This window comes from Ahaetulla prasina, chromosome 1, assembly GCF_028640845.1.
Source record: "Ahaetulla prasina isolate Xishuangbanna chromosome 1, ASM2864084v1, whole genome shotgun sequence".
Taxonomy (NCBI): Eukaryota; Metazoa; Chordata; class Lepidosauria; order Squamata; family Colubridae; genus Ahaetulla; species Ahaetulla prasina.
In genome coordinates, this window is record NC_080539.1 from 241,835,216 (window position 1) to 241,850,773 (window position 15,558).

The 15,558-nt window shown below is 35.7% G+C and overlaps 1 protein-coding gene across 5 annotated transcripts in view; it reads left to right on the forward strand.

The window, feature by feature from the left end:
* Nucleotides 1-15,558, forward strand: part of DPP10 (dipeptidyl peptidase like 10) — a 205,679-nt gene that overhangs the window by 151,424 nt on the left and 38,697 nt on the right. For all 5 annotated transcript variants that reach the window (XM_058194384.1, XM_058194393.1, XM_058194401.1 and 2 more), the window contains 5 exons: nucleotides 37-84; nucleotides 1,036-1,157; nucleotides 2,425-2,472; nucleotides 6,469-6,567; nucleotides 6,675-6,744. In XM_058194384.1, coding sequence (XP_058050367.1) covers nucleotides 37-84; nucleotides 1,036-1,157; nucleotides 2,425-2,472; nucleotides 6,469-6,567; nucleotides 6,675-6,744 — 387 coding nt within the window. The remainder of the gene's footprint in view (nucleotides 1-36; nucleotides 85-1,035; nucleotides 1,158-2,424; nucleotides 2,473-6,468; nucleotides 6,568-6,674; nucleotides 6,745-15,558) is intronic.

Consider the following 15,558-nt stretch of genomic DNA (forward strand, 5'->3'; position numbering starts at 1 on the left):
TGGGCTAAAGGTTTGTTTTTTTTCTCATTTTGCCAGTTATTTTTTAAGTACTGAAAATTCACCAAGGGGAAGACAATTACATAGGTAAGCAGATCCGGTGCGATATGACTCCTAAGTGATTGACAGGGCTGTGTCTCTTTGTTTACAAAAAAGCTATTAACTTAAATGTCAAAAAAGATCCTGTGTATACCTTAGGAATTCTGCATGAATCTGTGGGTTTATAAAAGAAGCAAATTTCATAGGAACAATATATATTGTGACAGAAAGATAATAACCCAAAGACATCCTTCATAGTATAATACTAAGCCTAGTTAGCATTTTATATGCATTGGAAAAAACCAGGGAAGCAGAAGTAATAAAAATGAAGGTACAGTCAGTGTTGTTGTTCTCTTTCATTATAAGCCTGGTGTTCACAAATACTGTACATATTGCCACATCATCCATTTCCCACTGCATTCCTTTGCTAGAGAAAAAAATGGTGATACGCAGGGAAAAAGTTTAAGAGAAGAGACAATGTAGCCCTGTTCAATATAGGTAGTCTATGTCTTACAATTGCTTGCTTAGTGACCGTTCAAAGTTACAGTGGCTCTGAAAAAAGTGACTTATGTCCATTTTTCCTTCTTATGACCATTGCAGCATGCAGCAGATTATGCAGCACATAATCAACATTCGGATGCTTGGCAACTGATTCATATTTATGACGGTTGCAGTGTCCCAGGGTCATGAGTTCATCTTTTGTGAACATCTGACAAGCAAAGTCAATGGGGAAGCCAGATTCACTTAACAACTATGTTACTAACTTAACAACTGCAGTGATTCACTTAACAACTGTGTCAAGAGAAATCATAAAATGGGACAAAGCTCACTTAACAACTATCTTGCTTAGTAACATAAATTCTGGCCTCATAAGTTGAGGACTACCTGTAGTGTCTGAAATATTGACAATTAAAACCAAATAATTTTTCCTTATAATAATATATTTGCACTGCATATTAGCTGTAGGTTTTCTTTATCAATTTTTTTTTACTTCCTTAGTGTGTCAACAACTGAATTGCTGAATCGTCAATGCCTCTCATGCAATTTTATGAAAGATCGTTGTACATATTTTAATGCAAAGTTTAGTCCTTCAATCAAGTATTTCATTCTACAGTGTAAGGGTAAGCCAGGCTCTCTTTGTACTGTTATTAAATGTTCACTTTTTTTAAATGAAATGTTTTTGAACTTCAAAAAAATAATGTATTTCAGTGATAACTATTACAAATAAAAATATTTATATTATTATAGTAGTTACTATAGTAGTTACTCTCTCTCTCTCTCTCATATATGTGTTGTATATATTACACAAATTGCCTTACTGAACAATTTAATTTTGTACTGATTAATTCAATCATTCCTATGATAGAATGGTCTACGAAACAACCAAGAGAGAGGGATGGCTAGAAGTAATTGTATAAAAAATGTACTGAAGTTGTATTCACTAGTTATTTAAACTGTTTAAAAGGGTATCCTTCAATGTGTTCCCCTGCTATCAAATTACACACAACCAAAAGTTTGGATAGTTGCTGATCTAGATCACATTTGTCAATCAGTGACATAAATAACATTCTTGTTATCATTAGTAAAATGCTCAGGAAGGTTATGGAGGTTGCCGGAGAATAAACTACATACACAGATTGTTTGTTTGTTTGTTTGTTTGTTTGCTTGCTTGCTTGCTTGCTTGCTAATACAGTCATTTCACAATCCACAGTTCTAAGGGGAAACATATCTAAAGACATCCTGTATTCTGAACATTGCCAATTGCAATACCATAACAGGAGGAGAAAGAATAGGGTGGACTCTTTCACCAGTGTTTTCAAGTAGAAGCAAGGATGTTCTAATTTGAATTCCTGCATTGAGCAGGGACGGTACAGGTTTGACATCCTGAAAGGCCCCTTCCATGTCTATTATTCTATGAAATCAGGTGCCCACTTCACCAGGGCACTCTTATCTGTACATTGAATCAAAGCTACAAGATGTTTGGATACATTTCTTCTGAGATTTCCACTCAGTTTTCTAATGGCCTCCAAATGACTTTGCAAAGTCTGAATGCTCCCTGTTCTCTCTTTGATTTAATAGTAGCTGCAGGTACTCTGTGCTTTATATAATCAGGCTATTAATCGCTCTATGTGTCAATTTCTCAGCTGTAAAATTGAAATGATGAAGATACTAACAATCACGCATTTATTATTTCCCAGCAGACTATTTGATTTCCTTGGCATTAATGGGACCATTCATATGCTAAGTATTAAAGCATATGAAGTAGTAGTTTTGAAAACTGTGTCTTAGAATAATTTATGTTTTGCTTTAGGTTTTTTTTAAGATGAGGAATCCAAAGCTAGTTTCTTTTATTTACTTCTTCTGTGCCTATCCTTTGGTGTTTTACAGGTCCTGGTGTTCCGATTGTCAGCCTGCACAGCACAGTTAATCCTGAAAGTAAGTTATACCAGTTCACTGGGGATTTTCTTGTGGGTTTTCTCCCTTTCAATTGAGACCTTCAGGAAATTAATTTCTAAACCTCATCTTAATTACAACCTAGGAATAAACATGCACATAAGCAATAAGGACAGAGTGAAATTAGCTTACAGTACAGTAGCTATAATTTATCAGGGATTTTTCAGAGTGATCTTCCATTATTAGTACTCTTTATTTCCCATTAATGCTTACAACAATTAGGTGGCACAGTGGCACAATCTCTTTAAATAACTATGCAAATTGAGTTCCTATTACAGTACTTCTAATATATGCTTTAAAATACTTTAAAGCTGTAATACAATTAGTCTGGATTAAGGAATTGTTTCTGAGTGCCAGTTTTCTAATTGATCCTTTTTTAATGATACAAATATTATATGCGCTTAAATCTCTCTGTTTAAGCAACTCAACACATTCATGTACACATATACAAATAAGACACATATACATATAGTACACACAAATACATATAGGTTTTCTATATAAGTAACTTTTCTACATAAGTAACTTTTTCAAAATATATAAAAAATTCTAAATATTTTCAAAATATCATATATATATATATATATATATATATATATATATATATATATATATATATATATATATATATATATATATATATATATATGTTTTCTGAGGTTTTCACGGTGTTTGTATATAGGTCTTTGGTTGTTGGGTTTTCTCCGTGTAAAATTGGAAGTGTCTTGGCGATGTTTGACGAAGTCTCATTTCATCTTCAGGCTTCAACTTCGTGCTTCTGGGAGCAATGTGTGATCACAGCTGTTTCTTCCTTTTAACTTAAAAAGGAAGAAACAGCTGCGATCACACATTGCTCCCAGAAGCACGAAGCTGAAGCCTGAAGATGACGAATGAGACTTCGTCGAAACGTCGCCAAGACACTTCCAATTTTACACAGGAGAAAACCCGAACAACCAAAGACCTATATATATATATATATATATATATGAATGATTTAAAGCACAACTATTAACTTTAATTGGGAAATCCTTGAATTTAAATGTATGTATGTATTTGTGTGTGTATATATACATACATATACATATACATATACATGCATATATATATTTTACAGCATAATATTCTTGCCCATAATAAATAGGCTAAGTCAGTAAGTTATACAATGAAATCATTGTTTTAGAAATGAAACACTGTTGTGCTGAACCTCTGTGCAATTCTTGCCTGTAAAAATTCAGAGAAAAAATTTATTTGTATAGAAAATTGTGGAAACATATATACATATGTTTACATATACATATATGTATGTATATATGAAAATTTGATCATCATTCCTATTAATGAAATAAACATTTTATGACTGAATTTTAGTCAAATTATTGTTTTTGAAGCAGCTTAATGGACACTCTGAAACTACCTTCTAGTTCGATTATTCATTATTTCATTAAATTGAGAAGTTTTTAAAAATTTGTTTAAAGGAAACATGTCAAATAGCTACCCATATGCAACTGGTGCTTTAAAAAAAAAATGGGTACGTAATCCTTCAACTGTAATTTAAGAAAAAAAAAGTTTTAGAAATTTGTAGGTGAAGGATAATTTTAAATGGATGTGTGTTTATACATAGACAAATCAAAATCCAATAATATCTTGTTATTCAAAAACTATCTTCATTTTACTTAATTTAAGATATAATTTTAGAGTTAAAAGCACTTCCAGAATTCTATGGGAGTTGCATGATGAATCAAAAATCTCATCTTAGGAAAAATGCTGGGGTCACCTCTCTTAACTTCATGTTTGACCAGTATTACCCTTGTGCCGTGATGGCAAGCCTGTGACATGCATAGCCATATCAGTGGTCGTGCGAGCTCAGCTCCAGCCCCACCAGAAGTTGGCAAATGGGCCATTTCTGGCCTCTGGAGGGCTTCTGTGAATGTGGGAAAGGCCATTTTTGCCCTCCCCAGACTCCTAGAGAGGCTCTGCAGCCAGGTGAGAGAGAAAAGCGGGCCTACCGGGCCATCACGTGCCAGGAGCGGAGGGAGCAGGGGGAGCATGTGCATGCACAGGGGCGAGACTATGGGTGAAATCTAAAAATTTTCCCTACCAGTTCTGTGGGCATGGCTTAATTGGTGGGCATGGCTTGGTGATCAGATGATTGGGTGGGCGTGGCCAATAACAATAAATAATAAAAATAATAAACAAAATATAAAAAACAATAAGAGGTACCAAAAACCAACTTTCACACTTTACACACACAACACAACACAACACAACTGACTCACACACAATGTAAAAGCAGCTACACTTCACACTTCACACAGCCACAAAAAGCTCAAAAACCAACTTTCACACTTTACACACACACAACACAACTGACTCACACACAATGTAAAAGCAGCTGCACTTCACACTTCACACAGCCACAAAAAGCTCAAAAACCAACTTTCACACTTTACACACACACAATACAACTGACACACACACATACACACACAAACACAAAATGCCACATACAGCTTTCTGAGATTTTGTGTGTTTGTGTAGTTAGAATGAAACACTACAGAAACACACCAAATCTCAGAAAGCTGCACAAATATTTTATTTTATTATTTTATTTTATTTTATTGTGGACTTCAGTTCCCAGAGTTCCTCAGCCAGCAAAGCCAGACAGCATTAGTTGATCACTGAGGAAATAGATTAGTTAAGCAACTGATTCTGTCTGGCTGAAAGTGAAACAGGGGCTTTCGGGTGGAAAAAGAGCCATGCATTCATCAGTAATCAGGTAAGTGCCTTAGAATCTCTACTCTTACTTGTAGAAAACATGTTTTCTACAAGTAAGAGTACAAGTAAGGTTCTGCTGATGAGGAACTCAGGTGAGATCGCCAGAGGAGACTTTAATTTTTCTTTTTTTAAGTTTAAAGGCTCTGCCAATCTCAGCTGAGGGGCAGGATCCTCAAAGGCTTTTTTTTTACTTTTAAAGGCATGTTTCGGCTGAAGAAAAGCCGGCTTTTAAAAGTAAAAAAAAAACCCTCTGCTGATGATACGGCTCAGCAGAGGCAGAGGGGCAGGGTCAGGAATTTTTGCTACCGGTCCTCCGAACCAGCAGCCGCCATCACTGCCAGATCGCACAAGCCGGTCCAAACCGGGAGCATTTCACCCCTGGGCGGGACACATAGAATTATGGGTGTGGGCACACAATGGCAAAAAGGTTAGCCATCACTGCCCTAGTGTCTCTAAAAATAAAATGTCACTAACTTTGTTTTTATAATTGGAACATACTTTTCTCTAGCAAATAACTTCTATTGTACCTGATTCCTTTATGTAAAAGCCAAATTGCATATGTGGAAAAAATTATATGACACATTATTTGGGTGCAGTATGGAGTAAAACATCTATTCTGCTGAGTTCACCTTTAAGACCGTATATACAAAGTCAAAGACCTATAAAAAGTACCATATACATTAGGTGCCATTTATCAGATTGAACATTGATTGAACATATGAAGATTATCCTTGCATTTAGCAGAGCTTAGCAAAATCAAACATAGGAAAAAATGCTGATTCCATAGAGTTAGACCCATGCATCTTTTGGTTTAGCGACTTCCATTTCCAATTGGAAATGCAGGCTGAAACTCTAGCTGTAGTTGCCAATTAATCGGGTCACAAATTCTCAGTAATTAAAGTCTAGTTGGGTCACATCTGACAGGAAGTTTTGGCTTATAGTTTTATAAGCGTTATAGTTCTTTTAAATTGAAATAAGACTTAATAGGTACTAATGGAAAAGATGAGTGAAATGTATCTCTCTATATACAATATGTACGCATGTATACTATATCCATATTTATTTTACTTTGTAGATGTGCCTTTCCAAAAATCGGTCTTTAAAAATATGGACTGCATCTGTCATATAAATTGTATTTTAAAATTTCCATGCAATTAAGCATGCATGTACATTGGTTCCTTTCTTTGCCTTTTTATTTTACAGAGTTTTATATTTTAGAAGATAACTCTGTTTTAAAAGAAGCAGTTTCAATGAGAAAAAAACTACAAACAGAAACTAGAATGCTTCACATTGATGACTATGGTAAATATACTAGAAAATTATGGAAAAGGCAATATATGTTTTCAAATAGTATTTTTAATTCATTTTTCAAACTACCAGCCTTTAATGTTTTGCTCTTTTCTTAAAAGAACTTCCTTTACAGTTAACATTTCCAAAGGATTTCTCAGATCGAAATATGTATCCACTTCTCCTAATAGTGTAAGTATAACCTTGATATTATTAAAATTTGTGAAATTTATGTATTATATTGTTTATATGTTATATGGCCTCGGGAATGGCCATTTTAGTTATAAAAATAGCCTTCCCAGTAGTGACCTCTAAACACTGTTGGGATGACATCATACGTTCATCATGCAGATATAATTTTATTAAGGATCACATAAATAATTTTAAAAAAACAGAAAAAAACTTTATTCTCAGTTATGAAGGTTGTGTAATCCAAGATGGATCTATATTACCTGTCTGTCAATTTTTTTTATTCTTTTCCATTTTCAAAGAACTTAGAATAACTTTATTGTCACTTTGAATGTACACTAATCGGTATACATTAAAATGAAATTTCGTTGCACACAGCTCTCAAAGGTGTCCATTAGACACTACATAAACATGACAAAATAAATAAATACAAAATTATGTATATACTCACATATATTATAAGACACAGAGAAACAACACAATCTAGTTCAGATGTATACATGTACATGGCGAGAAAAATGAATCTTGCAAGTTTAGCAGACAGATAGCATAGGGAACAAAGGTATTACAGAATCTGGTTTTTATAGAATTGATGCTGACTTACTGTGAACTGAAAATTTTGCTGGGATTGTATTATTAAACTGCCATATCAGTCAAGCCATTAGCTTCTTTTTTTAAATATTCCAGTTGTAAACCATTGCCAGATTTTATCTTTAGCCACTTTCTCTTTGATCTTTTTTAGAATTTGATCGTGCAGTGCTTTTCCTTGCCAGCATTCTGTTGTTCTTGTTGTTGTTGTTGTTATGTTACTTTGACATTCATTTGATGTTTTGTTTCTTGCACATTCAGTAAGTTCCAATTTGTATCAATGCGTGGTCTTGGCAATCTTTTATGTAATCAGCCAGTGCATGTTTTTCTTTTTCGGCCATTTGTTTAACTTGAACTAAATCTCTGCCTCCATTTCTGCAGGACAGGTATTATTATTATATTATTGGAATAATACCTGTATGATTGTTTCTAATAAATTTAAAGGGTAGTGGCATGCAGTCGTTTTCAAATTTGAAACATTCTGTCCCTACCGCAGATACACTGATCATAAAACACTTCAAAAGTGCCCGGAGTATACTTGTTTTGTACCTGTAAGACCAATTTCAAACTCAATGGACAGTCTAACATTTCTGGAATGGTCAGACAGTATCAGAACACATTTAACAAAGTCAGAACAATCTGCTTTGAGCTAAAAATGCTTAGAATCCAAAACATTTTCCCACTCATACTGAAGATGTTAAACAAGTTCAAACCATATTCAAAGAGTAAAAATGGCCTCTATAGGCACTATTCACTTCATCCAAAATTCCTAACAGATTAAGCCAATTTTAAATGAAATTTAGAGGTGGACACTTTCCGTATCCTCTCTAATTTTTATTTATTTTGGAGATGCAGAAACATTACAGGCCTGTAGTTTCTGATTAGGAAAAAAGACATAAACTGGCATAAACCATTTGAATAAGTTATTATTAAAAAACTATAAGAAGTTATCAAGATCCTCCTATCCTTTTTACAATTCTAACAAGAATTTTCTCAGGTGTGTGAAAATGAGAGGAAATGACTATGCAGTTCGCAGCCATCATCAGTTTTATAGGAAAGTGGCAATTTGAATAATGATGAAGGGATCATTTTTATTCCTTGCAGCTCATACTGATATGTGTTATACCAACATAAAAATGGTGCTGTGGTTTGTTTTTATTTTACCTTCTGGGTAATAGTTACTGGTACCTCATAAAACATATAGAATGCCATTAAAGAAGCCGAAGAAAATAAAATGAAATACTACATTAAAAAGGTGCAGCCCTCAGTGAATGGATATCATGTTTTCTTAAAGAAAGCTTTTTGTCTATTGAGTGATAATATTACTGAATAGGTAATACAGGAATAAGGAGGATGAGCAGAGGAGAATCTATTTTAAGATGTCTCTTCCTCGCTTTATAATATTGAACAAAAGGAGAAGTTGCCACTAACTATAGTTCTCATATAAAAGTGACTTCAGGGACACCCTTGGCATAACATAAATATTTGATTTTTAAAATGATGTATTTAATCAGTATTAGCACATTCACTGAGCATCAGTGATCTGTAAAATGAAAGAATTATAATTTATATTTATTTATTTATTTACTATGGATTTATTTATTCTTTTTTTATTTATTTATTTGGTCACAACAGTATACACAAACATTGTCATAGATAAAAACAACACATCATGAATGAAAACTAGAGTTCTTAAACTGCACATGGTCATTTCTTATTGGAGTTGGTTTATAAGCTTATAAACCCAAGTAAGTAAGTAAGTAAGTACATAAATAAACAATTCCAATAGAATTTGGACACTGTTATTGCCTCCTTGTTCTAAATGGGTTGAATAAAATGTAGCTCTCATGGCTGCCTGATTGTGGAAACATACATGCGTACGTACCTACCTACCTACCTACATATATATATATATATAACTACTCTAAATATATATATATATATATATATATATATATAAATATATGTAGGTCTTGGTTATTCGGGTTTTCTCCCGCGTAAAATTGCAAGTGTCTTGGCGACGTTTCGACGAAGTCTCATTCGTCATCTTCAGGCTTCAGCTTCGTGCTTCTGGGAGCAATGTGTGACTGCAGCTGTTTCTTCCTTTTAACTGCTAGTGGGGTTTGAACTGATTGGGTGGGAGCTTGGCTGTGCTCTGATTGGCTGGGGTGTGTCCTGTTTGGGTGGGGGCTTGGTTGTGCTCAAATTAGTCTGAGTTGCAGGGGGATCTGAGCTGGTGAGCTGCACTGCTACTGTTTGGCTTCGTGTTCGTGGTCGTGCTACATCTTCGTAGTGGGTGTCAGTCTGCTGCATGTATGGATCCAAAATAAAAGCCTCCCCCATCAGCGAAGAAATCCAACAAAGAATCATTCCCAGAGAGAAATCATCCAGATGCCCTAAGCTCTACGGCCTCCCCAAGATACACAAAGAAGGAACCCCACTCAGACCCATAGTCAGCTCCATAGGCTCACCTCTACAAAACCTAGCCAAATTTCTCGCCAAACAACTACAGCCCTATGCAGAATCCATCGCCTCACACGTAAAAAACTCATTCCAGTTCATAGAGATCATAAAGAAACAAAACTTACAGCCCAGCGACCTACTCGTGAGCTTTGATGTCATATCCCTCTTCACCCAAGTGCCAATCAAAGAAGCCTTGACAGCTATCCAAAACAAATATATATATATATATATATATATATATATATATATATATATATATATATATATATATATATATATATATATATATATATATATTTGTTTTCTGAGGTTTCATGGTGTTTGTATGTAGGTCTTTGGTTATTCGGGTTCTCTCCCGCGCAAAATCGGAAGTGTCTCGGCGTCGTTTCGGCGAAGTCTCATTCGTCATCTTCAGGCCTCAGCTTCGTGCTTCTGGGAGCAATGTGTGACTGCAGCTGTTTCTTCCTTTTTAACTGCTAGTGGGGGTTTGAACTGATTGGGTGGGAGCTTGGCTGTGCTCTGATTGGATGTGGGTTTTTTGGTGCTCTGATTGGCTGGGGGTGTGTCCTGTTTGGGTGGGGGCTTGGTTGTGCTCAAATTAGTCTGAGTTGCAGGGGGATCTGAGCTGGTGAGCTGCACTGCTACTGTTTGGCTTCGTGTTCGTGGTCGTGCTACATCTTCGTAGTGGGTGTCAGTCTGCTGCATGTATGGATCCAAAATAAAAGCCTCCCCCATCAGCGAAGAAATCCAACAAAGAATCATTCCCAGAGAGAAATCATCCAGATGCCCTAAGCTCTACGGCCTCCCCAAGATACACAAAGAAGGAACCCCACTCAGACCCCTAGTCAGCTCCATAGGCTCACCTCTACAAAACCTAGCCAAATTTCTCGCCAAACAACTACAGCCCTATGCAGAATCCATCGCCTCACACGTAAAAAACTCATTCCAGTTCATAGAGATCATAAAGAAACAAAACTTACAGCCCAGCGACCTACTCGTGAGCTTTGATGTCATATCCCTCTTCACCCAAGTGCCAATCAAAGAAGCCTTGACAGCTATCCAAAACAAATATAACCCCCCCAAGCACATCCTAGATCTGACCAACCACTGCCTATCCAACACATACTTCATCTATAACGGACAAAAATACAAACAAATAGAAGGCGCACCCATGGGATCACCCTCTCACCTGTCATTGCCAACCTCTACATGGAACACTTTGAAACCCAAGCACTAGAAAAATCTGATCACAAACCCAAACTCTGGCTCAGATACGTAGACGACACCTTCATAATCTGGCCACACGGAAAGAAAAACTTGAAAACTTCCTCACACACCTCAATAGCCTACACCCCAAAATACAGTTCACCATGGAAACAGAAGTTAACAACCAACTTCCTTCCTAGATGTCTTAGTCTACAAGAAACCCAATGGCTCCCTAGGACACACCATCTACCAGAAGAAAACACACACAAACCGCTATCTGCATGCACTCACACCACCACCCAGCACAGATCAACTCCGTAGCCAAGACACTCATCTCTAGAACAAAATGCTTAGCTGACGAACAACACCTAAAACCGAACTACACACTCTCACAAACATACTAACATCCAATGGATTCCAGAGAAATAAGATTACCAAACTAATCCAAAAGAACCCCCACTAAAACCCAAGACAGAGAGCAAGAAAATGGCACAGCCCTCCTCCCATATATAAAAGGCACCACAGACAGAATCAGCAAGATCCTCCACAAACATAACATCAAGACAGCATTCTGCACAAACCCAAAAATATCCACCATCCTAAGAAACCCCAAAGACAAAATTGAGTTAGAAAATCAAGGAGTATATGAAATCCCATGCACCGCCTGCCCCACCACATACATTGGACAAACCAACAGAAGAATAAGTGCACGCATTGAAGAACACAAGAACTCATTCAAAAAAGAGGAACCAACTTCTTCCCTGGTCCAACACTTTAAAGTCACAGGACACGATATTGACTTTAAAAAGACCAGAACTATCGCCAAAACTGAACACTTTAACAACAGAATAATCAGAGAAGCCATCGAGATAGAAAAACGCCCACACAGCATGAACAAACGAGATGATACCTCCCGCCTACCAGCCATTTGGAAACCTGCCCTTATTGACAAACGTGTCCCTAACACGAGGAATGACACCAGACCCACACTCACGAGGTCCACACAGGATGTCACCACCACACATCCACCCAGAAAGCACACCCAAACCCACACTGATCAGGAAGCACGACCAAGGACCAGAAGCCAGACCGCAGCTGCAACATTAGCCATTTCAAACCCCTCCAATCCATACATGCAGCAGACTGACACCCACTACGAAGATGTAGCACGACCACGAACACGAAGCCAAACAGTAGCAGTGCAGCTCACCAGCTCAGATCCCCCTGCAACTCAGACTAATTTGAGCACAACCAAGCCCCCACCCAAACAGGACACACCCCCAGCCAATCAGAGCACCAAAAAACCCACATCCAATCAGAGCACAGCCAAGCTCCCACCCAATCAGTTCAAACCCCCACTAGCAGTTAAAAAGGAAGAAACAGCTGCAGTCACACATTGCTCCCAGAAGCACGAAGCTGAAGCCTGAAGATGACGAATGAGACTTCGTCGAAACGTCGCCAAGACACTTCCAATTTTACACGGGAGAAAACCCGAATAACCAAAGACCTACATATATATATATATATATATATATATATATATATATATATATATATATATATATATATATATATATATATATATATATATATATATAATAATAAATATAAATATAATTATTCCACAAAAAAAAGAGCTGAATAAAGAACATTTTATATTAAAAAATTAAAGCGGCCTAAAATATTTGGAAAAGGTATTAGATTTTATACAATGGAAATAAGTCTGTTATAAAAAGCAAGTGAGATTTCCTGAGAACATTCTACAGACTGATATCTCAGTTCAGCAAGTTCATTAGATACTTACTTTCTACATTGCATGGGGAATTTTCTCATTAAAAATGTTGGGATGTCAATTTCAATGATAGTAAGACTAGCATGGGGGGAAAAACCATTTAGAACAATGTTCCATAGGAGCACTTTGAGTTCAGTCTAGAAGAACTCTAGTTAAGCTGTTCTAATACTTCTTTAAAATTTTATTAACCTTTTATAAAACATGCAAAAATTCGAAGGGGAGGGCAGGGAGTAAGAAAGGAAGGAAGGAAGGAAGGAAGGAAGGAAGGAAGGAAGGAAGGAAGGAAGGAAGGGGAGGTTTACAAAATTATCCTGTATTGTAAATTACAAAAAACGCTCATTTTTTCTATTATCTTTCCCTCCCTAATCTTCAAAACCACAAATCATAAATGCATTTTTTCTGTTTCATACAAAAAGTCTATAAGGGATTTCCAGTTGACTATAAATGTACAGTAGACATTGTTTTTCTCTAACTGAATAAGTTAATTTAGCTATCCCTACAACTTTTATCAACTTCACCAACCATTCCTCTGTGTAAGTAGTATGAAGTCTTTCCATTTTTGAGCATATAATAGTTTTGTTCCAATTGCCATATATAAAAACAAAGTTCCATTATTTTTTTCTGGTTGCTTATCCCATTAGTTCCAAAAGAAGGTTCTCTGGTTATAATTGTACTTTAAGTTTTAAGAATTTTTGAATTAATGCATGCATTTTTATCCAAAATGTTTTAGCTTTTTTTACATGTCTATACCACATTGCAAACAGCATCTTCTTAAATTGTCTGGAGACCTGTTATTGGAAGCTCTACCTGCCCACAAAAACATTGACAGTAAGTGCTCTGTTGTGTTCCCAATGCAACTATTTTTAAGGATATTAATAATTCATAAATTGTCTTTATTTAGTTTGGCAGGATCACATGATAAATATGGTCCTACCAAACTGGACCAAATATGATAAAAAAAATGTCTCTTCATGTTGTTCACATTTCCAACAAAGATTAAAATACTTTTATATATTCTACACAATTTCTCTGGCAGCAAACACCAATGATACATAATTTTATAAACATTTCCTTTAAAGCTAGAACATAATGTAAATTTCAATCCTTTCAGCTACATATTTTCCCAGTGGTCCATTTGTATATTATAGCTAAAGTTTTTTGCTCTTTTTATGCTACATTATTTCACTTGTTCTTCTTCTGTTTTATATTTCAATAAAAGTTAATCCATTTTAGCAGTAACATGTTCATTCAACATTCAACATATTTCAAATTCAATCTTACCCTGTGTGAAATCATAATATCTTTTATTCACTTTAAATTTTAGTTTTAATTGTACATAAGAAATCATCAACAATATCCCTCAGTTATTGAATCTTCTTTTGATTTCATTTTACAATCCCCTTGAAAAATTCAAGTACATCTCGGTAGAATAACTAGATATGTTTACTTATTATTTCTCATCTCTGAAACGCTTCTTGTGCTGATAAGCTCTTCTAATACTGCTGAAACATGATTTCTAAGCACTCTTCCAATTATATTTTAAAGAGCCTGTGGCTTATAAATGTTTTTCAAACACAAATTCATATTTTAGCATTAATTGTGAGAAATGGGTGCTATCATATTAAATATAATGTAGTTTGTTTAATTCCACCTATTATGGCTTATATATATGTGTTTCTTATTAATCAAATCAAATACAAATTTTAAAAAAAGATAGGACTTAGTCTTAGGTGTGAACATATCCAGTTTCTCAACCTAGAACATGCAATAATATGAATAATGTAATAGAAAGTGACTAATGCTATGCTGTTAACTAACAGGTTCAGCCATGTGGTCTTACCAAACTAAATAAAGACAATTTGTGAATTATTAATATCCTTAAAAATAGTTGCATTGGGAACACAACAGAGCACTTACTGTCAATGTTTTGGAGGGTCAGGTATAGCTTCTAGTAACATCTCCAGACAACTTAAGAAGATGCTATGTTTGCAATGTGGTATAGATATGCAAATAGATAGTATTTATTTATTTATTTATTTATTTGTCAAACACAACAGTATATATAAGTATAAGCATGAAATAACCATACAAATTGGATACAATTAAAGGGAACATTAGGACAGGAGTGTAGGCACGCTGGTGCTCTTATGCACACCCCTTACAGACCTCTTAGGAATGGAGTGAGGTCAATAGTAGAAGTTTTTGGTTGAAGCTTTGGGGATTATGGGAAGAGACCACAGAGTCAGGTAATGCATTCCAGGCATTAACAACTCTGTCACTGAAGTCATATTTTCTACAATCAAGATTGGAGTGGTTCACATTAAGTTTAAATCTATTGTGTGCTCGTGTATTGTTGCGATTGAAGCTGAAGTAGTCTTTGACAGGAAGGACATTGTAGCAGATGATTTTATGAGTTATACTCGGGTCATGCCGAAGGCGGCAGAGTTCTAAATTTTCTAAACCCAGGATTTCAAGTCTGGTGGCATAAGGTATTTTGTTGTGATCAGAGGAGTCTTCTTGTAAAATATTTCTGGATACCCTCAATTGTATTAATGTCCGAAATGAGGTGTGGGTTCCAGACAGGCGAGCTGTATTCAAGAATTGGTCTAGCAAATGTTTTATATCCTCTGGTTAGTAGTGTAATCTTTCTGGAGAAGAAGCTACGCAAGATTAAGTTTACAACTCTTAAAGCCTTTTTGGCGATGTAGTTGCAGTGAGCTTTGGCACTTAGATCGTTTGATATGAAAACTCCAAGGTCTTTGATGGGG